Source organism: Sinohyriopsis cumingii, chromosome 11 (genome assembly GCF_028554795.1).
Source record: "Sinohyriopsis cumingii isolate HCF-2022 chromosome 11, ASM2855479v2, whole genome shotgun sequence".
NCBI lineage: Eukaryota > Metazoa > Mollusca > Bivalvia > Unionida > Unionidae > Sinohyriopsis > Sinohyriopsis cumingii.
The window spans coordinates 4237955-4265000 of record NC_142971.1 but is presented as its reverse complement, the minus strand read 5'-3'; the positions used below and the strand labels follow the sequence as shown (position 1 = coordinate 4265000).

At 36.4% G+C, this 27046-nt stretch overlaps 1 protein-coding gene across 1 annotated transcript in view; it reads left to right on the top strand.

Moving 5' to 3' along the window:
* LOC149787541 (uncharacterized) overlaps positions 1–27046 on the top strand; it is a 591304-nt gene that overhangs the window by 104423 nt on the left and 459835 nt on the right. The window contains exons 33-37 of the mRNA XM_089975575.1: positions 3198–3380; positions 4548–4968; positions 6189–6511; positions 17376–17609; positions 23334–23501. Coding sequence (XP_089831701.1) covers positions 3198–3380; positions 4548–4968; positions 6189–6511; positions 17376–17609; positions 23334–23501 — 1329 coding nt within the window. The remainder of the gene's footprint in view (positions 1–3197; positions 3381–4547; positions 4969–6188; positions 6512–17375; positions 17610–23333; positions 23502–27046) is intronic.

Below are 27046 nucleotides of genomic sequence, written 5' to 3'. Positions count from 1 at the left end.
TGGAATAAAGAATGGTCTCAATAGGAAAATGATGGGTCCATTAAGCAAGAAAAAAAAAGAAAAAAAAGAACTCCAACTTTTACCCTTCTGCTTATGTGCAAGCAAAATAGCCAATGAAAAACAATGTTTCTAACACAACTAGACATTAGGTTAATGGAAAATCACTTGGAAGTCGATGTATTAGGATGTATTCAGAAATAGCCCACAAAATGTGTTTCTTACTCACATTTCAGGCAAAAATAACAAAAACCTCCAGGGGTTAATGAGTTAACTCACTTGACACTATAGTCCTACATCTGTTGTCTGACCTTCAGTATTTGCTTGTTACCTCTCTGGAGGCAGTGGTTTTTGATCCAAGTTTAAACAAAACTGGAATATAGGTTTATGTCATCAATGACAAATATGAGTGAGATCTATACATGACATGTTAAAAATGTGATCTTGCATCTGATTGGCTGAGCTAGGTATCACTCTGGGGGCTATTCATTTTGATCAAACTTGGAAGCTATTCTTATATCATCAGGATCTTGCACAAGTTCATTAATGAGCAAGATCCATGCATATTAATGAGATGATCTTGTATTGTTACCACTTAAAGGCATTATTTCATACCTGATTTTGATCAAACTTGAAGTTTTGGTTTACGTAATCAATATCTTGTATGAGTTTCCTAAATAGAAAGATCCACACATATTAATGAGGTCATCTGGCATCTGATTGGCTTTGTCAGTACTTTCTTTAACTATTTCTGATCAGATTTATATCAAACTTAGTACATGGCTTCTATCATCATTGAGCTTTATTATGATGAAGATCTGTGCATATTATTGAAATTCAGCAAATATGCAAACAGAATACAGCAAACATCTTTCAGAACACAAGATGCATAAAGTTCAATTAAAAATTAGAAAAATAGGGAATTGTTTAATTAGCACGATAGTTATTTAAATTTGTAATTTATAACTGAAGAAAAAGTATAGAGATATTTCTATTGGCAGTTCACATTTGCAGGCTAAAATAAACAATGTTTAGTATTATAATTAAGGATTAGAATTTTGTCACCATTGATTACTTTTATTTGCAGGTATTTGCATTTGTTTCTGGTATTGCTTTTGCTCCAGTATAAACACATTTCTTTCTAAAGCCGGTTTATAAATTTATTTGTAAAGAACTTTACGACATTAGAAATTCTGGAAAATAAGCATCCGTCTGAAATAACACGGAGATGACATTCTCATTAAGGCAGATACAGTTTATTGTCAAGTTTATTAATCTTGGCCTGGAAAAGCTTGTAAATAACCTACCAGTGGAGGAGTTCTGCCTGACAGCAAGGTGGTACATGTCAAAGCAGACTGTCAATCAGGCATTTACCCATACATGAGTACATGAGCGGCTGGGAGTGATTTGAAGAAACAAAGGCGATAGAGTTATTCTCTAGGGATCTCAGCCATGCTGGTATGTCTGAAAATGATTATGAGTATGTGCAGAGTGTGTGGAAGACATTTGGCTGTCTAAATGTGGGAAGCTATTATGTGCTCTACCTGAAGGCTAATATGCTTCTGTTGCCAGATGTGATTGAAACATTGAACTACAACACAATGCTTAATTAATGACTATGGCCTTGACCTACCCATAACTACAGTTTACATGGGATGAGCTGGGACACCTGACCAAAAATCACCAGTAACCAAGCTCAGGCTGTTGACATCAATTTGCACCTATTTATTGAGAATGACATCTGTGGTGGTATTTCATTGGTAAGTCAATGGCATGCAAAACGTAAAGAGCCAGATGTGTCCAGATTATGACAGCAAATGGCCTAATTGTGAGGAAGATAAGCTGTACCATTCGATTGGTGACTTGGCATTCCTCTTGTAAAACACCTTTGGTGGCATTGTTGTTGCTCTATATTCTAAAAAGGCCAGCTTGAAGTTAGACCAACCTGTATATAAAGGCCTGGCTGTCCAAGACTTGAACAAGCACTTTGTGTATGTGTTTTACTACAATCAAGTCAAAGTACATGGACACAGATTGCCTGCTGCTAAACATTGAACTGGCTGATGTCTACATCAGTGTGGCAAAGATGTTAACCTCTACAACATGAAATACCACCCTGAAAAGCTTTCACTATACAGCTGCAGTAGTGCAAGTTAGAAGGTCATGATCAAGTTCAGAGATGCTTTCAGGGTGTGTGACCACTTGATTAACACAAAACAAGTTAGTCTCAAGTTGAGCTTATAAAAATATACTCAGTTTTGATTATACAGTTTTAATCAGCTATTTACCCTTAAAAGTGCTTGTCGTGATGTAAGTCAATCGGGTAGAAATATTTTAGCGCTTGTTGCAACATATTTTACAGTAACTGTTTACACATCTGGTTTCTTTGACTTGACATTGATGTTTTTTTAAAATTAAATTTGATTGGCACATTGGCCCCATAACATGTATTCTGTTGTTGTTGGAACCTTGCATCAAGGAAATCTTACAGATGCATATTTATCATTTAGGCTGTCTAGAAGATCCAAAATGGCTGATACCCAGAGTGGTTCATATTCATTGGCAAATACTGTCAGATTATAGTGATGAAGCCAGTTTATTTTTAAAGTTAGGAAGTATATCAGATTATTGGAGCTGGCAACGTGTTAATGGAGATACCAGATTTTGAACCCAAAAAGGGTGTTAATACAACTCCAATGTACATGCTGGATAGGCAAAAACAGACTGAGATAGCATGGCAGTCTCACCCTCATTACAGCAGTAATTTGAAATTAAATATAGAAAAAGCAGATAAACAAGTTGAATAAAGTTGAATAAAATTACAGACAATTAAAAAGTAGAGTGCAATTTTCTTTCTTTTCTTGTCATAATTTAGCCTTACAGGAACATGTACTACCAAACCATATAGGCCTAGCATAAAAGTTATGATATGTCTAATAAAAAAGAATCTAAAAATGAAATTAAGACGTAAAGCTATTTATTTGATCAAAATACCTGTTTGAACAAATTAAACTGGCTAAGCTGGCTATGATTGTGCCCCTCCAGAGTGTGAAAGGGGGTTCTCTATAAACAGCAATATTCATAGACATATAAGGAACAAATTAAGCTCAGAAACATCAACAAATTAATGCTCATATAAAAGTAGAGTCAACATGTTTACAGATTTTGATTTCAATAGGGGTGATTTAATTCCACTTCAGGAGGAGGAGCAGGTGGCAGTATATGGATTGTGTGTGAAGAGATCTATGGCCATGGTCTGATGACTGCCAGTGGAGGAAATGGAGGGGAGGGGACTGTAGCTGGAGGGGGAGGTGCAGGAGGAAGAATCTCTGTACAGTGTGATAACATCAACAAGCTCAATGTCACTATGCAGGCATTTGGAGGTGAATAAAGTGGAAATATGCTTTGAATCTATTCATATTAAATGTTTTCCTGGTTATAATGTATATAGTAAAGAGTCCCTGTTAAGACCTTTAATTAAATTTTTTCTGGTAGATATTTTTGTCTCACCTGCATTATCTTGAGACATAGGCATCATTTTTACCTTTGTGATGGCAGCATTGATGGTGTTGTCAACATTAATCATGTTTTGCATTAGTTTTGTGTTAAGAGTTTGCAAATCAGATGCAAATTAGATGCAAATCAGATGCAAATTAGATACAGAGGTGATCCATCAACATATGGATGCATGTGTATGTCAGATACTTGGATCTGTGGCATACTTGTACATTATTATATGAATAAGTGTGAAACATAGAGACTTACTGGCGAAATGATTTCCTTATTTTTTTCATTTCCATATTTTCACATGTGAAAAATATATCCTTATATTTTCACATGTGAAAATGTAAGATTTCCCATCATGCCATATAATGATTTACTTTGTGTGTCCACAAATTTTGTATATGCAAGAATAAAAGCGAGTACTTGTTGAGCTAGAATAAATAAATAGAACCTGCTGCCTTACATTTCAGAAATGGAAACTAATCTTTGATAATGAAATTTAACCAGGTGCTGTTTGCTTCTCTCTGAGGTTATTTCCCTTACTTCCTTGATAACAATGACAAATCCGCATGATGAATTGGACTTGTTTTCAGATAGGGTCAGATAGTTTTTTGAAATGACAAAAATGAAATTTACTGCGACAGATTAGGTCAACCAAATCTTACCGCTTTCTTAAGTCACATATATTTATATAATCAGGCTATGATAAAGGTAAATTTACGAAAAAGGGGTGGGGAGAGTGTTTTTTGTTGAAGAGCAAGTTTAGTCTTGTAAGCTTTGATTCTGGAGCAAGTTTGGTATATAACAAAAAGAACATTGTCTTTTCATATATTAATACTAGAAATATTTCATCTTGTGGTACCAGAAACTCGTGGCTTTGCCACTCATGTAAATACCAAATTATGAAAAATATCCAGTATTAACGTAGGAAAAGAAAATATCCTCTATGTATTGCAAGACTGTAGAATATTTTTTTAAAAAATTTTATTTTAGGTTTTCTTGTGCTGTTTTAATCAAATTATATTAAATGTTGAATTTTTCATTAGGCAAGAGTACCATTGAGGCCGGTGGTGCTGGTACTGTTTTTGTAGAATCTGTAAATAAGTCTAGTCATGAAGTTCTAGCCAAAAAGCTGACTGTGGACAATAATGGAAATCCTTACCCACATGCTCCAGTATACAGCGCGGGAACCCTGCGGAACCTTTTTAGTGGAGATTACCAAGACATTCGACAAGCTGGTGGTGTGACTTGGCTGTTTGACAGTAATCCTAACTATACCTTCTTGGATGTCAATATTGCGGGTAATGCTCATGTGGCCATCCTGAGCAATACTTCTGTTGAATTCATAGATGTCCGTATCAACCGACTGTGGGGAGACAGGACTGGTGTACTACATGCTGGGAAATGGCAAACATTTGGATTCACTAATGTAGACGTATACCTGCCCATTAACCTCATGGCATACAGGTATATTTAACATAAAAATGTTTTTTTTAAAGTAATCTTCAAAATTCAATCTTCTTACAAGTTTATATTGGGATTGAAGTTACAAAACTCCAAATGCTGAATATATTTAAAATCAACATTTTGCCATTCATAAGGTCAATAATAAACTTGCAACACTTTATCACTTAATTTAATTGACTGTAGTCGTAATTTTTTTTTAGCTTACCAGGTCAAGCGAGCTTATGGTATGATGTTAAGTCTGTCATGTGTTGTTTTTCATGCATAGTGCATATGTCATATATCATTCATAGTGACGTCACAATTGTAATTTACAACTTTTAAATATATACTCAACAGAATTTCACCAATTTTGACATCACACCATTATTAAATATAGAAAAACATTTAAAGAGAAACTTTTGAACAGAATATGACCAAGACATTTTAATCTCAATGCCCACAAAAACATAACCAACACAGTTAAACTATTTAAATGTTTTGCCATAATTAAAAATGCCTGAAAGAGACCCAGGTGGGAATGCTGGATGCATAAATAATGTCCTTTTCTTGGCAAGAAAGTGTCTAATACATTTTCTGATGTCCGTAATATATATATAATATAAATAATTCATTGTCTGCATAGAAATGAAAAATCCAATCCCTGGCAACCGAATCCACATGCATGATATTCAGTGTCTTATAAGTCATATAGAAAAGTAATCACACATGTACATTATTGAATGAAAACTGACGTGCCGTGCCTTGTTTCTTCTGTTTTATTTCAGTCCAAAAGAAAAAGCAAGCAATATTAATAAAAAACAACTTTGAACATAAAGCAAAAGAATCTGTCTTGTTTTGCTCTGTATATAAGGTCTGGTAGAAGAATGCCAATTTTTCATGTTGAAATAAATATTCTACATGCAGAGGAGTAAATAATCAGTTTTTATCAAGCCTGCAGAAGCTGATCACAGCAATTGCTTCATATGGCCAGATGTTAGATTAATTGCCTTGTTGAAGTTTTACATTCCTTTCAATTCAGACTCAGTACTGTTTTATCGTAGCCTTTTTGGATTTGAAATGCAGCTAGAGGGTGGGTTTGACAAGCATACCAGCATCTTGTTTCAGAAATAGAATATTCAGTAGATATTATCATTGTAGGTTATAAAGGTCTACTTCTTTTCTGGTTCTTGTTTCCTTCATTTTCTTTGAGAGGTAATTTTAAAAAAAAAAATTTCTTCTAGGTACAGCAGACTGGAGGTTCCTAACCGTGTGACCCTCCGCGAAGTGTGGGCAGAGATCAATGCTACCATTGAGGGTATGGATGATATTGCTATAGAGAACGAAGGAGAGCTCTACATCTGGTCCTATGCTCATTCTGATGGACAGCCAGAGGGGACACTAGTGGCAACAAACATAACTGTGCGAGCTGGAGGCAAGTTTGAACCTCTCACAGCTGAAAAGAGGATGATGATAAATGTTACTACGGTCATTGTCAATGGAAATGGTTACATCAGAACAAATGCCCTTATTCTTAATGCAACAAAAGTCACCATAGACCTGTCAGGTAAGCATAAATTACAACTATATCATCAGCATCAGATAATGGTAAAATAGTATAGCTTCTGAAAAGTTGTATGGAGTAACATATTTTACTTTCAAATATACTGTCTGATCACATTGAGGTTGGGAATATAAGCTCTTCTACCTCTTGCATTCTGTGTCTACGTACTGTGTAGACAAAGGGAAGAAACTCTTACCCATTACCTCCCATGTCATCTCCATGTGTTGCTGTAGTTAGGCTAATGCTCAATATCAGTAACATTGTCTCACATTGTATTTTCAAATCTCACATTGAAATCCTTAAAAAATGTTTGTGATTTTGAACCATCATGTGGTGAAATTTGATGTGTTCCATCCTCAGGAAAAATGTCATGGTGAAAGAGTTGTTGTATTTGTTGTTCATTATGATGCCAATTTTCAGCATTTTGGAAGCAGGAAAGCCTTCAATAAAAATCTGGAGAGCTTAAATTGTGAACTCTATCCGCCACCTGTCTGGAGAGTAACTGCTTGATTTCATCTCCTGCATGTGATCTGTATGAATGTCCATCAAAGAATGGGAACAGAAGGAGGTGGGGTGGGCTGGATAAACTAAATCCAGAGTCCCTCTGAAACTACCTGGATCACCCATTTGTTGTTCAGGAAAAGGTTTATTCAAACATTACTGAAATGGGTCAGGCACTGACCAGGAGACAGTCTATTGAAACTTAGGTTAATGAATCATTGGCAGTTGTTGGGAGTCTTTGTTTACCTTCTCCCTTATTGAATTGCCTCCTAATCTGAAATTTCTGCTGCTGTTTGATTATTTATTGCAGTCAAGATTGATGGATCCAACAGCTATCTTTCTGTCTCCTAACATCTCTTTGCAGCAGAGAGTGTTGGGGACAAACAATAGGGAGGAGTAGGTAAGGAGATGTATTTCTTGCACTGCCTTCTTTCATATATCTTTCTATACAACCACCAAACAACAGTTGTGAGCTGAAGGATGGTGATCTCAGAGTGAAGGAGTGACAATGTTTCAGTGACAATGAACATAGAAATTGGTCATGTCTTATTGAATCAAGATTTGCCAAAGGTGTAGAGGCATTTGCCATAGAGTGGTGCACTGCCTATTAGATTACTTTGGCAATGTGGGCAATCAACTCCCATGCATGCTCAACCACACTTTTTTGGCCAGGCCAAAAATTGCTGATGATGCCAATTCTAGCATCATTGAGATTGCCTCTATAATCAGACCTGCCAACCATTATGATTTTTGCCCTAAGTCATATGGAAATTACCCTGAAAATATAGACTTATGGAATAAAAGCACAAATTATGGAAATACAATTGTTTTCAGTAAAATCCAGATGCTGGCTCATCTCTGTTTGTCTCTGGGTTTCATATTAAATTCAGTGGAATTAGGGAATCAGACTATTCAGATTCTTGGGGAAAGGCAACAGTGGACATGATGCCCTCTAAGTATGGTGGCAGATTACTAACGACAAAGTCAGTCAGTAATGGTGAATGAACTGCTTTGTTTTGAACACAAGAAAGCAAATACATTGCCATATGATTATATTGTGAAGCAGTGTGTGGACACATATTGCATTAGTGACATTGAGGCTGCAAAATGGACCCTGTTCTCAGTGGTTCAGTTGAGAGAAAGATAAAGAGAAAGGGTACGGATAAATCTACAAATAATATGAATGATATTTTGAATCTATTTCTGTCCACAGACCCAAATGACATACAAATGTTTTGTGCATTGGATCTGTCAAAGTTACCACCTGTATCTTACAATTATGTGGACATGCCAATTTTATTGAAGGACATGGAAAATGTGAAACATTCAGTGGACATACTTAAGTCAGTCAGGCAGAGACGTTACGTGCAACGCAATGCTTATGTGAACAAACCCAGCCAGGTTTGTCAATATCCCTGAACCCAGTTGTTCAACAGAACGAACCGTTACTAGTTGCAAAGATCTGCAATGCACAGACTCAAAGAGCAATGAGACTCAGATTAGTGCAAACAAGACCTGCTCTGCTTTATGGGATACAATGGCAGAAATCCATGATAATAATTAATCAGATGTCGATGAATTAAACCACAGCACAACTGCATTAAAAATGGTTGCATGTTCAGAAGACACCAGCGCCTAAGATCAGGATTTGGAAAATCACAAGTTCTATGTGGAACAACAGCCTCTGTATGACAGCATGTCCACATAAAACATCATGTACAAATCTGCATCAACGACACCTTAATAAGTTTACAAATGTCCAACCAGTTTCCAAGAAGTGTTATCATAGGAAATGCAGCATCCTCAAATTTGTGTATAGTGCGTCCAATGCGACAGCAATGCATATTAGTGACAAGACTTTACTCCAGAATGAAGGAATCTGACATTTCCTTGCATATTGAGCATTACTCTGGAGTTAAGCCCACCCAGGAGGAAAAACTACAAACGGAATTTACTACATATGCTAGCTTCAAAATCACATGTGATAACCATACGCACAATGCAATGATGAACGTGGATGCATGGCCAAGAAACGCATTAGTTAGAGACTTGCTATCAAAGTCATATCCGCTAATTGGATTCATATTGGATACTTTACTCATTTCTTTTTATAACTGTCATTCATTAACAAGAAATATACAAAATGTAAGAACTTGATATTTCTGATATTTGTTTCATACAAGAATCACTATTACTGTCCATACGGGGGATTCCTCCTTGCTTTTTGTCAATATCTATTTACCTTGTGATCTTGTGGAAATTTGTGGGGAATTTGTAGATTATTTGGGCAAAATTAATTCTGTTGTAGAATATACTAATACTTTGAATGCTTATGTAGTATGAGATTGGAATGCTAATACGCTCAAATCCAGTCCTTTTGGAGATGAAGTTTGCCTATTTTGTGATGAATATGGTTATATCATATCGAATTTAAAACTAATAGTAGACAACACAACAAATTTTACTATTTTACTTACGTCAGTGATTCACACAATACAGTGTCTTGGTTTGAACATTGTGTCTCTACACAGTCAGCTCATTCTGCTATAAGTGATATGAGAATACTACACACCCTAGTAGAGTCCGACCATCGTCCTACTTTAATGGCTATTAAGACTGATCTACTTCCCAGATTTGATTCTTGCCCCAATGAAATCTTAAACTTGAAATTCAACATCAATTGGTCAGACCTTATTTCTGACGAAAAACTGAATTATACTCAAGACATCTGCATTCTTATTAACCAAGATTGAGATCCCACATTGTGTTGCGATCTGTAATGACCACGGCTGTACTAACCAGGTGCATATGAAACAGATAAATTAATTATACACTGATGTAGTAAAAGCTTTGTCGAACTCCGGTAATAGCTTGACTAGTATATCCAAATGTGGTCACCGGGTTATACCAGGCTGGAATGACTGTCTCCAAGAACTACACGACTTTGCACGAAATATTTACCTTATGTGGCATGATAATGGTAAACCTCGTCATGGCCATCTCAGTAACCAAATGCGCCAAACAAGAGCACAATTTAAGTAGGCTCTTGTACATATGATATATGTGTTCTTTTACGTTTACAATGTTTTTACTTTATATCTATACTTTAATTTAGATGTATGTACTATGTAGTTGGAATAAAATAGTTGTTATCTTATCTTATAAGTCCCCCCATGTGTGCAACCAAAGCCTTCAGGCTTATAAGCAAGATGCATGTGGTATGTTTCTGATTGGCTAATGTATTTTTCCAGCTGTCGTTGCTGCATGTTGGCATACTATTTACTAACTGTCCTTAGGAAATTAAATTTCTTGATAGAACACGCTGCACATTGGCTGTGCATTCCATTGTATGTGGAACCTTATGAGGACCGGGATAAAAAGTCTGATTTGTTGGCCACTCCTCATTTGTTGGCCACTCAGCCTTCCAATCCATAACATAGTCTTCCTTCCACATGGCATGAAGGCATCCTTCAGGCCCTCCATACAGGCATCCTTTCATGATTTCCAGCCAGGTGGAAATGCGTTATTGCTTGCCCAACTCTAGTACATATGGTGGCCATTTTTGTCTTACCCTATAGTGAAATACTATTCTACCACTTAATGCTGTGACTATTTCATTGTCACTTGGTATGTTGTTTCCAGATATGGAAATATTGCCTGACAAGGACAACAACCACCCACCCCAACAATGGCACAGAAACCCATGATCTCATGAGCTATGATCCACCATGGAAAGGATGGAGTTTAGTTTTAAGGCTGCAGGGGAAGAATTAGACTGAATCTTAAATACATTTGATTGCTAACCTCCTGTCCACTAGCCATGTCTGCAAAGTCAGGGCTTCATTTGGCGATGAAGTCAAGCATTTTTTCTTCTTTCTCTGTTGGTGAAAATTCACACAACCTCTTCCCATCTTTTGGACAAAAATCTGGGTCCAGAGGAATTCACTAGCCTTTTTGGAGAGCTTATTTCCAGTATAACATTTTGAACTAAACCTCATTCCATGATCCTTTGCAAAAATAGTCAGCTGTATTGTCTCCTTGTTCAGGTCCTCCATGTTAACAGTAACTTCAGCATACCTGGATGGCATCCTTCAGAAGCACATGGTGAGTACTGTTTTGTCACAGTAGGAATTTTATTGAAGTCTCAAAACATTTTCATGATTTTGTAAGGATGCCAGTTTATTGGGGATGGGGGTTGGGACATACCTGTTGCCTCATTTTGCCCTTGTAAGTGACAACTGGTACCCACTTGAAAACACTTTTTATATAAAAAGCTTGGAAAAATAGGCTATAACGAATGACTTTCATTCTTGGCAAGAGAAAGTGATTCTCGAAATGTTGGCAATTTCCGTGGTGGTCACTTACTTCTCAAATGGGGGAAGGGACCAACCACCTGACTTGTGCACTCAGGTCTGGGAGTTTCCTTGATGGTACTCTCTCTGCAAGTTAATGGTCCAGATCAGACACATTCCTGGCAGACTGAAGTGTTTGCAGATTGTCTGTCAAGTAGGAGTCAGATTTGCAGATTTATGCACTTTTGCAAGCATTTGATAATAGATTTTGTTAACATGAGGTGGAATCACAAACCAACCACCGTGAACTCTCCATGACAAGATGAACTCTCCTGTCCTTGTCCCAGAATCTTTGGCCATGGACATTCTTGAATATACTTGGGGTAATATTTGAAGCTGCATGTTCTCTCCAACTGTCCTGATTCCAATATCATTAAGATCAGAGACAAAAAGTACAAAAATGTTCTGGTATCAGATGGAACAAATAATGGGTGAACAGCCTTCTCAAAACAGCAACAGATACCCCTCCCCCACAAGATCACATTGAAAATTAAGTCTGCTCAAACAGTCTTGCTTGGAGGTGTTTCATCTTAGTCCAGACAGGCTTCTTTTTCATGCCTGGCTCTTGTCAGGAGAGCTTTGCATAGAAATAAATTTCAGCCTTAAGTTGTAAAGATAATCTTGTGAGCTAGAAGGACCACCTCTTTAAAAGCCTGGAAAGGAAGTTTCGGATATTCAGGGACTGGTTCAAAGCCTGGAAAGGAAGTGTCAGGTATTCAGGGACTGGTTCAAAGCCTGGAAAGGAAGTGTCAGGTATTCAGGGACTGGTTCAGAGATAATGTTGTCCCTATGAATCCCTCAGTCTCTAAGGTGGCTAACCTTTTCTCTGGTTTGAGAGAAAAATTTAGTTCTGGTTACAATTAGGGGATATTGCTCCATGACTTTTGACAAATTCAGGATCATACTGTAGTGAATATTGATCACAAGAAGAATCTGAATAGTCCGGAATCATTTTCCCTGTTTCCAAAATGGAATCTTTCTCAGGTTTTATCTGGGCCAAAGTTTGAATCATTATCCAAAGTCTTTTTGAAATTGCTTTCTTAGAAGACATGCTTTCTGATAGCACTAACCTTCAATGGCATGCAGGGTGAGTTGCATGCCATTTCAATAGACCTGAACTATCTCCAATTCAGATTAGATTGTTGGATGGTATTAATGATGTAACTGGGTTTCATGACTAAAAAATGGTGAGCAATAAATGTATTGTTATTCATTGTCTCTTGTCTATTGAAATGCCAAGAGAGGCACCTAAGTGAGCACAATCATTCTGCACTTTCAAAATATATTTGAAATATGTAGACAAGAGCTGTGGGTTTGAAAAATGTATATTTATCTATTAAAGCAGGAAGAGAGAATATAACCCTTGTAGCTGAAGTGGCTAATATGCTCAGTGTATCTTGATTTTCTTTTTAGGACCAGATATGTCTCATGCGAACTTTTGTGTAAGAGATTAAAGTGATCTTGGCAAGTCCTGTTTTTGAACAGTGTTTATAATTTTTTGTGGTAGTAGCTGTTGACTAACATACACAAACTTTTAAAGTTTAATATGTCGGAGCTAGTATCACAGGCAAGTGAATTGAGTCCAGTCATTTAAGTGGCTGTGACCAACAGACCCTTTTGTGGTAAGCACTGTGTACTTACAGCAATGGGTTTAGTGTTTTAGCTGGAGTTACCCAAGCTTTTGTTAAGTAAGGGAAAGTCATTCTTTACCCTTGTCGGAGTGTTGTAGTTATGAGTCACATGAATATCACTTGTGCTACTGTCGTATTAGGAAATGAAATTCAGACATTCTTCTCTTTAAAGAGTCCAGTGGTAGAGGTTGGCTGTTCATGTATTTTTTCTCGTACCTATTCTCCAGATAATAGTGTGGATGAGAAACATACTTGAAGGAGAAAACAAATTTGTTAGTAAATATGTTTGTGCAAGAAATTATACTTTCCCAATCCTGTTACTAGTAAATCCTGTCACACCGTCCTGCAAATGTGAACATCTTCATTAATATATCACTCAGCTTAAATCATCATCACCTAGCAGAGGCAAATGGGACCTAATGGATAAGAGTTCTTTCCTTCATCTATACAATTTATAGACATGAATTTTGTTTTGAGACAAAATTGTCATCTTTCTGGAATTGCTGGATTTGAGAGGCTGTGGAGCTTAGATTCCTACACTTCATTCAGCAATCATGCACATGAATTTGCATCTGAGAAATTAATCATAAAATCTTAAACTTCAGTTAAATATAGTTTCATTTCTAATCTGGAGAGGTAATAGACTTTGGATGTTTTCACTATTTTTTCAAACATTTATGGATGATCTTGACAGTTTCAAGGTATGACATCAAACTTGTGTCATTGGTAATATTAGTTACACTGCCTTCGACAGGTTGTATGGCTTTTACCACCCTCCTGACTTTGGTATTTCCTAACGTGTTAGCCAAAGGAAACCCAAAAGTTAGGAGGCTGGTAAAATCACATACACCCTCTCAAGAGATAGTGTAATGTTATTATTACCCATCAGTTTTTTCCATCTCCAACATTGAAGTAAAATGAAAAGAAAAGTATGGTGTGGCTTCAGTTGAACAGTAAAACTTAATCAAAATCAACTGTAAACTTATAAAACAATTTAACAGTGCGGTAACGTAAAATCTACACTTAAACAGTTGAGAATATGGCTTTGTTGAGAATTGAATGCTTTGCAAAAGGATCTGAATTGATTTGACCTTGTATCTTTTATATTATTATATATTATCAGTTTTATTGAAGTTAGAATTACAATTGAGCAATGTCAATTCCAGTTGTATACAAAACTATAATAAATAGGAGTGGCTTCATCCCTTTGAAAAGGGACAACACTCTTAACAGAAGCCTTGGTAGAATTAGAAATGGTGACCATTTTGCACAAGCAGAGCAGATAAAGGAAATTTTTTCCCCATGGACAACATTTGTAATGTTTCATTCCATCAGTACTTTCTCCTGATATGAAACCCTTTGATTGATGGAAAGTGAGGCGACTGACTTGTGACCTGTTAAAGCTTAACTTGATCCTGTGAAAATCTGCTTGTCATCTGAATTATTACATGGAGAGAGTGAGTTGTGCAGGGGTTTTTAAATTAATATAAGTTATAGCTCTTACTCAGTCTTCTCATAAATGTAAAAAGTGTATTGATAAATTCTGAATCGATAGAATTGAGGTAGCCATTCTCTTTATGCCATTGCCATTGATGCTATAGTTTTACTCCATGAATATGTAACATAATTTTCATACACTCTGTCCTAAATTTCATATACCCCATGAGAACTGCAAATACCATATCTTATGCATTGAGTATTGACCACATATGAAGAAATTTCTCTAAGGGATAATATTCATTGGAAAACAAAGGTTATAGCAGGGATATGTTCAAAAGTGATGTTTTCAAGGATTCAACTTGAGTACACTGCCCAACTAACTTCCCAAGTGAGTCATCAACAGTGCTGCAGCATGCTTCATGTATTTAATCAGTATTATGGAGAAAATACTTAGTCCACAGGAAAATACCTAAGTCATTTACAGCTGCTAAGGTTACATCATTGCATAAAGCAGGAACAAAAGATGATGTAAATAACTACAGACCCATCTCTATCCTTCCTTGTCTTTCTAAATTACTGGAAAAACATGTACATGAGTCTTTTCTCAACTATTTGAACACTCATGATCTTATTGATGATAATCAGTTTGGCTTTCAATATAATTATTCGTGTGAAACTGCACTTATATCTTTGAGTGATAAATGGCTGAAAGCATTAGACACAGGAGAAATGATAGGCACTATTATGGTTGATTTTCGTAATGCTTTTGATCTTGAAGACCATGAAATTTTGCTTGAAAAACTAACAATCTATCAATGTAGTGTAAACTTCCTAAACTAGTTTACTTCTTACTTAACCGATAGAGTGCAAAAAGTATCTTTAATGGTCAACTTTCTGAAAGTAAAAATATTAATTGTGGAGTACCACAAGGCTCTATTCTTGGGCCTCTCTTATTCATACTATTTATCAACGATTTACCTCTTAAGATTGGAACTTCAATTTCTTCCACTGACCTTTATGCAGATGATACTACACTGTCTGAGATTGGTAAAACCAAAACAGTACTTGAAAATAACTTACAAGATGCTCTCAACATACTTCCGGTATGGTGCAAGGAAAACAGTATGAATAAAGAAAAAACGAAAGCCCTACTAGTTACAACACAACAAAAATGAGCAAGGCTAGATAGCGACAAACTCCAGGTTCTATTTGACAACATAAGCCTTAATATGACTTTTCAAGACAGAATTTTTAGTGTATTCATAGATAACAATCTTACTTGGTCTATTCACATTAAACATGTTTCAAAAAAGGTTAATTCTTATCTTTGGCTACTGAGGAAAATCAAAACATACATTCCTCTTCAGTATAGGGTCATCTATTTTAAAAGTTATATTCAGCCATATCTGGACTACTGTAATGTAATTTGGGGTAATACCTCTAATTCAAACATAACAACACCTTTTAGACTCCAAAAGAGGGCTTGCCATTTAATTCTAGATCAAAGTATTGACAATATTTAGGATGCAATGAATAATATAAAGATTTAACAATACATGAAAGAATATAAGAATATTTCTTAGAAAGGCCAAATTGATGTATAAAGTATCCAGAAAAGCCATTCCCGTCTGTCTAAGTAAAATCTTTCACCAAAGAGATGCTGATGGTACTTCATATTTAAGGTCCATAAGAAGTAAAAATTACATTATCCCAAGGCCAAAGAAGGAATTGTTTTAAAAAAAGTTTTCGTATACTGGTCCACTGGTATGGAACAACATTCTCAGTGACATAAGGCAGGCTCCTAGCATTTCTTGTTTTCCTTTCATAATCATTGTTTTAATTGGATGAAATCTTTAGAAAATTTAACAGTTCTAGTACAAAATATCCTGCCTGCTTTTCTGTAATTTTGCGTCATTTTCATAGTTGAATTTTTTAATTTAGGATGATATTTTATGTTTTATATATGTTTATGTTTTCACAGATGCCTGTGCATGTGTTGTAGGCTTGATAATTTGAATTTTAAAATTACTTAGTTATTTAGTGTCAAGCCAGATTCTTCACATCATATTGTATATACTGTATATATTGTACATAACTGATAAAAGGCCTCAAGGTAGATTAGTTTCTGTAACTAATTTAGTTACCTTCTCTAAATAAAGTCTTTATTAATAATAATAATAATAATAATAATAATAACAATAATAATAACAACTACAATAATAATATTAATAATAACAACAATATTAATGATAATATAACTATTATTATTATTATTATTACCATTTCATAGATGGTATAATTCTGAGAAGGAACAATAACACTGAAATTTTACATAAAGCATTAATAGTACTTTTTGTGCATACTGAAATTCATTTGAACTTCAATCTCTTTAGTTTTTCATAAATTTTCACTTCTATTTCATTGGCTAATTAATATTGATTGTTCGTTGTGGCTCATGATCAGGAGAGCTTATGGATTTATACCTGTATCAGTATCTCACATAATGTCGGTTTAAAGTCATGAAATTGATTTATGCATACTGTATGATGAGTAGCACATCACCGTAAGAAAAGTAGGTCACTGATATATTTTTCATGCTCCAGTGATCATAACCTCTCTTTGCCATATATTGTGATATCATGGGGAGGTCACCATGAGCTATTTTTTATGTTTAAAGTGACTACTATGTATGGATGAGTTTATTTTACTCTGTTGCTTGTACAATCATCAAACTTGATATGAGCATGAAAGACAAAAATATGACTGACCTACATCAACCACTTGGCTTGTCTTCATCATCACTCAGTACCTTAATGATTGACAAGTAAAAAAAATTGTGTTGAAAAAGAATGTACAGGTGTGCTTCATTTCTTGTTTAAAAATAATATTTTGTACACTTGAGAATTTTTGTTGATGGTTTATCATTGTATCACCCCATTTCAGGTGATTTTCATGCTGATTTTACTGGTCACCCAGCTGACAGAGGACTTGGGAGGGGTATGTTTGCTGCTCCTTATCATCAAGGTGGGTCAGGGGGAGGTCACGGAGGCCGTGGAGGGAGGTCAAAAGGAGGGTACTTTTCAGCCTACACCTATGATTCAATTTACTTTCCATCACAGATGGGGAGTGGAGGGGGCACAGGGACATCAGGTTCTAATTTTGGTGGTCGAGGAGGAGGTAAGAACATTGTGGCAGTTTTGAAGTTTATTTAATTTAAGATGAATGTCACTATCTGAATTGTATGTCTTATAGTAGTATGCATTTGTAGAATTGTATGTCTTATAGTAGTATGCATTTGTAGAATTGTATGTCTTATAGTAGTATGCATTTGTAGAATTGTATGTCTTATAGTAGTATGCATTTGTAGAATTGTATGTCTTATAGTAGTATGCATTTGTAGAATCAGTGCTTATTGTGCACAGATTGAAATAACTTGATCATTTCATTATGACATCACTTCTTTGCCTATGTTTATCATAGTACCATTAACTGTGAGGGGAATACGGGTCAAATTGTGTGTTTGTGACCTCTGTTGCACATTAAATAATGTAAAAGATAAATGTTTGTATTCATGTTGGATAGTTGCAAGAGTCCACTAAAGATGGAATTTGTAACATGTAGGGCTTTATAACCTTATGCCTGTTGTTTATTTGGTATTGTTTTTGTAAATATCGACAACTGAACATGTTGCTTCTGTAAAATTTATTTTTGAGTTTTGTCCATATTTCATTTGTGTAATTTTTATTTGTTGCTTAGTGAAATAAATCAGTAGATTCAGAAAGTACTTTATTTGGTTTCATACCAGTTTTGCACTGTTGTTTTTCCAGGTTTTTTAAAATCTGTAATTAGGATATTCCTGACCAGTACAATCATTGTGATTCAGTGCAATTTTGAAAGACTTTTTTTTTTGCTGTGTGATTTAATTGTATCAGGATTTTGCAAAAGTTTCTTCATACAGTAGGATATTCACATGTTTAGTGGCACTGTGGAGGAAGGGCCAGAATGAAAATTTCTACGTACTATTTTGTTGTACATATATCTCTTTGTATTGCTAAAAATAGCCTTGCTTCCCCACAGACACACGTGTGTTGCTAGCAATACTCTCTCAGTCCATGTTGACTTGTACATGTGTTCCCAGCCAAAGGTTGGGAAACCCCAGCGCCATCTCCACTTCCAGCTACATGAACAACATACTGCAAAATCACCAGGTGATTTATATTCCAAGCCAAGACATGAATTTTCATGTTTTACTTAAGCTCCACCAGGGATATCTTGTCAGCAAGGGAAAATCTGATATTGTCTCAACTCTACATTTCAGCCACTTCAGAATGCTGGTGCACTGGATCTCTCTCCCTCAGGAACATGCCTTGAGAATGATCTCAGTGGTGTCTTCATTCCTTTCAGGGAATTGCTCCTCAGCCTGAAAATTGCTTGAACAGTTGGGTCTCCATAATGTGGCATTGGATCTCACTGTCCTAAGTTGCTTCTTCATAAAACCACTGCAAATGACTTAGTTGTCCTAGTGGTGACTGAAATTGACCAAGTGGAACAAGCAGTGCCAGTTCTGGGATACATGAGGTCACATCTTAGTTGATGGAAGAACCTCATTTCCATTAAGACAGGTGTTCCATTACAGGTTTAATCTCTGGGAATTATGATTTGTACAGATGTCAGTATGGTGGGTTGGGGTGCCCTTCTCCTGCCCTTGATTTGGTAAGTCATTGGATTGTGGCAATCTCAAACCAACTATAGCACAATAGTCTCACAGACAGAGATGCCAAAATTTTCGGAAATTTCTACTTGGTACCTGTCAGTCATAATGATCGGTTACCCGGGTACCCGATCAAAGGGAAATTGTATTAAATATGAACCTGAACTGGTTTGTTATAGGTTCAGACATGTCAACCTCCAAGAGAGGTATAAGCGTAATATATTACTAATATAAGTGGCAAGAAGCATAAGCTGAACATAAAAAGAGCAATCTATATATTACATGCCATAATTACCAAAAGCTATATGAAAAACTACATATTTATTTTATTTAACATACATTTAGTTTTGCTACTTACCTGGATCTGCAGTTAAATTGTTTGTCACAAATCTGCTAAATTCTTATGGATTAGTAGTTAGTACAAGAGTATAGACACAAAAGAAATAAATTATTTATGATAACACTCACTTCAACTAGTCAGCGTGTCTACAGGATCTTTTGCAAATAGTCGTAAAGTCCACAAATGATGACTGTTGTAGTATCCTCCACCTGCCATGGTTTGTCCATTGACGTTGGTCTGATGCAACATGTTTTAAGTTAACAAAATCACTCTCATCTAACATTTTTCAGTCATATAACATCCAACAGTCACATCAATACAGCCCGTTTTTTTATGATATCTGGAGCCATTTATTTTTTAATTTAGACTGGTCTGCTATGTATGTAATATCAAAATAGAATGAATCTGGCAAGTGGTTTCACATTCCAGAATCCAGTCTGTTTTCTTGGAACTGTTTCAAGTAAAATTAATAAAAAAAATTACCATATTTACACATGTGGTCAATTTTTGTTGGATTTTTTTTTTCATTGTTATTCAATAACAAAGATTACAGTTAAATATTTCAGTGAAAAAATTAATTCTGTATAGTTGTCCATTTCATTTGTTTTTTCTAACATGGTATAAGAAGTGCATGTTACAGTAACCAAGTTTTTGTGTTGCCTTTGCCATGACAAAAATATCTGCTTTGGGTTTTCCATTAATAAAAAAAGTCCAGTAAACAAACATGTGAACAGTATCTCTGCCTTGAACATCTAATACTCACTCCAGGGCCACAAACTTAAGGCAAAAATGGCATTAGTTAAACCAGAAATTTATATTGTGCTTTCTTTTATTTGCACTATATATAAAAAAATTTGTTGAATATTTCTTAATCAGTACTTACTGTTGCTGTCAACAAAAGGTACTGACCTAGTTAATTTCAGTGGAATCTCAAAACAAGTGCATTTAAGTCTTGAGAAAATGGCGCACAAACCATGGACATGTAAGAAGTTGGGACAGTCTAGCTTTAAATACCAGCGTTGATTCTTAAATAGGTCACGTGAGAAAGGAGAGAAGTGTCCTCCTTTGTAATGTAGTACATGTATGACAAGTAAATTGTAAGCAGCCATATAAGCCCCTGTGATGATGAATAAATGCACACATGTAATCATTATTCTATGTCTCGATCTGAACTTGTACTACTCTTTTTTAAACGGGTACCCAGTTGCTCATTTTATTACCCAGGTTATTAGTGTGCGGGTACCCATTGGCATCCTTACAGAGATCAAGGCCTGGTAAATTGATTTCAGTTGTGGCAGGAGATGCTGTCTGGAAAGGGTATCCAAATTCTATCAGATAACTCCACCGTGGTGAATTGTCTCAGAAGGCAAGGGGAGTCACTGGGACCAAATGTCCATTCCTTTACCACCTTGTTTCCAATTATCTCAGGTAGTGTCAACAGTGACAAATCCACATTAAAGTCCATCATATTCTGGGTAGATTCAATGTATTGCATACTTATTGCCCTGATGGAATCAGCTAATCCAAACCAAATGGTCAGTATACCCCTTGATATTCAGTTGAATCTGTGCTCACTGGGGTTATTTGTGACTTGGTGGAATGTGAAGCTCCCAACCTTTGTCTCTGCATTCTTGATCTGATGGTCTGGCCATCTTTGTTAGCCAAGGTTCCAGTATGTTAACTCTATCTACATCTTAGTGGATCGAGCATATATTTCTGTCCTCATAACAAAGATGTAGGAACAGTGTTCAGATTTGAACAACTTAATTTTTATTCTGCTTGAAATTCGCCTAAGCTTCCTTAATATGAGCAATTATGGTTTAGGCAGAAAGTGCTTAAAAAAACCTGTCTAAAATCCGCCTTAAGTCCGCCTACAGATTTTGTATGAGGAGGAAAAACAAAGATTTTTCCTTGGAATTTCTATTTCCAACATTAATAAATCATTTATCCATGACTTATCACAATCATTTATCCATGACTTATCACAATCATTTATCCATGACTTATCGCAATCATTTATCCATGACTTATCAAAATCATTTATCCATGACTTATCGCAATCATTTATCCATGACTTATCACAATCATTTATCCATGACTTATCACAATCATTTATCCATGACTTATCACAATCATTTATCCATGACTTATCACACTTGAGGAAAGCTATCAGGATAAAATAACACTCTGATTCTTCCATGTTTTGGCAAGATCCTTGGGATCAGAGGGTTAGAATGGAAGTGAATGTTCCAGACCATTCCAGTCTATGTAAAAATCATCGACTATCCAGACCACATCTTCAGTAAGCCAAGGTTCCAAAATTTTAACCCTATCTACACCTTGGCGGATTAAGCAGATACTAATGTGCTTCAGGTCTATGAATTTGATTGGATGCAACGGCAGCTTAGGCAAATTTCAAGCAGAATTCAGATTCAGGGTGGAATTTTGGGCGAAATATGCAAATCAGTCGTTCTAATATTCCACTTGAATAATTAGATTTCAGCCTGAAATCCCGTACAAAATTTTCCAGGCAGACTTTAGGCGGATTTCAGACAGGTTTCTTAGGCGTTTTCTGACTAACCATAAACTTAAAGAAGCTTAGGTGAATTTCAAGCAGACTTTAAGTGGATTTCTGGTGGAATTTTAGGTGGATTTCTGGTGGAATTTTAGGCAAAATATGCAGATTAGTTGTCCTAAGGTTCTGCTTAAACAAAAAAATACATCTGAGATTTCCGCCTGAATAAAATTCTACCTGAAAAAGAAACCCACCTGAAATTTCCACCTGAAATAAAAATTGGCCTAATGTTTCCATCTAAAAAAAGGCTGCCTAAAATGTCTACATAAATATCATCGAATAAAAAATCTGCTTCAGATTTCTATTAAACTGCCTAATGATTCTTAGATGTCATTGGGAATCAATGATAAATATTCACAATAATTTTTTAATTTGATAGACATTATCAAACAAGATTTAGGTTTTTCTTGTCTTCATTTTCTTTCGTGCATACAAAGCCTAATCCATGATGGCATCACTTAAGTCTTTTTAATTTCACCAAAATTTTGGTGAGATTTCATGAATACTTTGACCAAAATTTTCATTGATATTTTTGCAAGATCTCACTAAAATTTCACTGAAATTCTGATGAGGTTTCACAAAAATGTTGGCCAAAACTTTCACTTAACATTTGGTGAGATCTCTAACATTTCATTGAAAGTTATGTGAGAGTTTACTAAAACTTTGGTGAGATTTCACTAAAATTTTGATCATTATATAGAAATTTACTGAAGTATCACTATCCCATCAGAATTCTAGTCATCCAACCAAGATAAACAAAATCCTGAAACTGATTCTAGATTGCATAGTTGGGATCCCATTGGGATGTTGATATCCTGGTGGGATCCCATTGACATGTTGATATCCTGGTGGGATTTTATCCAGTTGATCTTGATGGAATCATTTTGGAATCCAGTGAAATTTTGCATCTTGATGGAATCCTTTTGGAATCCAATGAAATTTTGCATCTTGATGGAATCCTTTTGGAATCCAATGAAATTTTGAAATTGTTTAGATGTATGCATTCATTTTGACCAAATTAAACTTGCACTCAGTCAAATGGGAGGGAGATATGTGTCCTATGCAGGGTTTTCACAAGATTTCAGTACTGAGAGTCTCACCTAAGATCCCAATACCATTTAATTGGCAATTCATAATCAGATTTTTCTTAATATTCGGTGACTCTTCCCATGGGATCAGGGAGAAACCATGCTATGGACACATTTCTAGTTGCAGTAGATGTTAATAGGCATGGAACATTTTATATCTACTTTGAAAATCTGCAATATTCTTCAGGCATCATTTTCATGCACATCCGAGATGAACTGAGAGTTGAAGGACGTCTTCATGCTAATGGAGAGGCTGGGGGTAGTTACAGTGGTGGAGGTGGTGCAGGTGGCTCACTGTACCTTAATGTACAACACTTGGATGGAGCAGGAAGTATAGAGGCCATAGGAGGAGCAGGTTTGAATAAGTTTAATTTACTGTATTATACACACACAATTTTCAAAAAGAAAGCAAGGTACTATGTGATCCTCCCCATCAGTGTGTAACAATGGATGTTACAAATAATTGAAAAGAGCGTTGAGTAGTTTTTTTGCTCTAAAGATTTCTGTAATTTTTGAAAATAAATGCATACCTTTTCTTCATTTAACATTGCTGAAAGCTAGCATGTTGTATATAAGACATGTGCATACAAGATTAGTTTTTCATCCAGTTTTAGTTGTTTTGTTAAATACAGAAACTAATGTGGGCATGTTAAATTTTATAATGCAAAAAAGTATTTAGATTAAAATGTGATTTTGAGAACACATGTCTCCAATTTTCCATTTACATAAAAACGGTTTTAATAGCAGCAATACATTACCTTTCTCTATTGTGCAGCTTTATACTTTTTGTGCAAAAATCCTTTCTCCATCAATTTGATGTGAATAGATGCTACCACAGAGGAGAGAACTGTAAGTGTGATGCAGTCCACTCTGTCACCTGGCATGGGACATGTGTCGAAGGCCATATTTTTCAAGGACTACATGCTGTATGGACCTTATGTTTAGATTGTCAACAGAGAAAATTTGCTTGTAGCAAATGTTTTCTGCGCTAGAAAGTCACCCTTCTATGGCTAATTCAAATCTCTGTTTTACAATATTCATTCCATTATTTAAATTATGTGCAGGTAACATTTTCCCCATTTGGAATTGAGTTCTTTAAGAAAAATAACAGTTGCTTTGTGTATTTCACCCTGTGATGGTTTGGGTACACCATCCTTATTTTAAATACACAGTAATGGTACAGGTATGTCCTTGTGTTAAGGAATAACAGCACAACCAGCCTAACATTAAAGATTAATGAGAGCCAAGTGTATTCCTCTCTCTCTGCAAAAAGAAAACCTTGTTGTTGTTTTTATTGCTACCTTAAACATATTGTATATTAATAATGTTCATGCTCGTGCAGGGGGTGTGATGTGTGTGATGTGATTTTGATTTTTAACGTAGCTTTAACAATTTTTCGGTCATATCGCTACTATGTCTGCAGTGTGGCAGTTTATAGTAATGTCTACCACTGGGGCATCATGCCACAGACACGTAGCATAATGTCCCACCCAGTCACATTATCCTGACACCAGGCCGACCAGTCCTAACACTGAACCTCTTAATGCTGAATGCCAATTGAGGCAGCTGTTAGTACCATATTTGTAAGTCTCTGGTATGACTTGGCCGGGGATCAAAACCACGACCTCATGCAACTGAGTGTGCAGGAAGAGAGAAGACAAAATCTCAGCTGTTAATGCATATATGTCTGCAGTTGTTATCTGGTGTATAGTCAAGAGTGTAATTGGTATGCCCTGCATACATCCAGGTGATTGTATGCATAATATTTAAATATAATGTCATTATTTCTTTTCAGAAATCAGAATATCAGGACAGTCTGTAGGGTAGTGTGTCCACAAGATTGCCATTGGGACACTCACTCTGTTTGCATCTATTGTTCAAAGCAGAACACTGAAAAATCACCCCCCTTAGGGAACTGGAGCACTGCACACCTTTTCATGACATGTGTTGATCCCTCCCACTAGGTGATGCACCACCACATATACATGATAGCGATTGCTTCCTCACTTTAGAGAGGGGGAGCACTGCACACTTATTCATGACAGCATGTTGCTCATATCCTATTAGGGAGGCAATGCACAACACACTTTTCTGCAATAGCTTGTTGTTCCCTCCCATTAGATAGGTGGAGCACCACACACATATTCGTGATAGCATTTTTCTCCCTCCTGTTAGGGAGGTGGTGCACGTAACACCTGATATCCTTTATAGCATGTAGCTCCCTCCCATTAGGGAGCTAGTACACCAAACATCTTTTCTAGAGAAGTGTGTTGCTCCCTCCCACACAGGTGGTGATGCATCACATAAGGGTGGCATGATGAAAAGGATCAGCACAGTGGCCTCATGGTATGGTGGGGATAGGGTATGGACTGAGTATCTCCCTCTACCACCCCATCATATGCAGGGTTGGGAATCTGCCCACTGGGCTCAGGCTAGGGAAGGGGATCAGATTGGTATCCTCCCTTTCCTATTATACCATCTAATCCTTATAGGATTTGGGGACCTCCACCTCAGGGTAATTGCTGCCTCATGCCCCCTTGGGCTACTGGACCAAGAGTAGAGGAGATACCTTAGCTTATGTCCTTCTTCACCTCCTTCTTCATCCATCAGGAAGGCTGCAGGTGTAGCATTATCCAAGAAAAGGATTCTTTATTCTAAAATTTCTGGAACAGAGCCCTCACTCACAATGACAAGCACATATGGGAAATGACTCAGAGTGCTCCTATGTCTCTACCTCCAAAGTGACATTGCACTAGACTCTTTGAAGGTTTTACTAAACCAAAGCAAAGGCTTTCTAAGGGCTGCTCCATTGGAAACAGACAGCTTTTTCAGAGGAATCATTCCCACCATGGCTTTACAAGATTTGACGGATCATTCACATAGATTCTTCTGGGCCCATTGTAATCAAATGAAAGCATTCTGGTATGAATCACCACAGGGTCCAAATGCTAAATTCTTCAAACAGATGCAGCCCCTGCCCCAGTTCAGTGGACAATCTAAATTAAACTTCATCCTAGTTGATCAAGTCCTCTGCATGCAGTCAAATAGATAATGAAGGAAGTTCTCCAGCCTGCCTTCCTTTCCCAAGAAAGGAGGGGGAGATGGCTCTAGGGACTTGTGCTCTCTCCCACTGTGTATTCCTCTACCTAATGTCTCCATAGGTGTTTATCTAATTTTCTTTTCAGAGGCTTGGTCAAGCATCATGGATGATGGCTGGGTCCTCTCTATTGTGAACAAGGGTTACTGATTTCAGTTTAGGGAACAACCCCTTCTATCAACAACCCCGAGTTCCTTTAACCAGTCCAATCCAACCTGGAAAAATGTAGGGATGAGATGCACAGCTCTGTTGCAGAAAGGGTCACTTAATAGGGTCCTGACCAAAAAATCTTCCGCATTCTACTCCAGAAACCAGGAAATTTCTTATCATCATCAATGTCTCTCCATTAAACCAGTTTCTTCTGGAGGAACATGTCAACACCTGAAGGCTGCATCACATTCCAGATTGAAGGCTGAATCACATTCCTCAATCTGGAATGTGATGCAGCCTTCAGATTGGGTGGTCTTCATGGGCTTTCAAGATGCCTATTTGCACATAGTGATATCTTCTCCAAATTGGAAATGGCTCCTGTTTTTCTTGGACTAAGATGTTTTTTCAGTTGTGGGTTCTGCCATCTGGAATCTCTTCTTTACCCAGAGTCTTCACCTGAGTTATGGGAGTAGTAGCGGTAATCTCTGATTACTGGGAACCCCAGTTCTCTAATATTTTGATGACTGGCTGATCCACAATGTTCAGGTTCAATCCCTCCATCAGGGTTTCTTCCATTGTTCATCCACAGTAACTTCATTGGGTCTGTTACTCTTCCCAATCAGAACTTATTCCATTTCAGGACTTATGTTGGG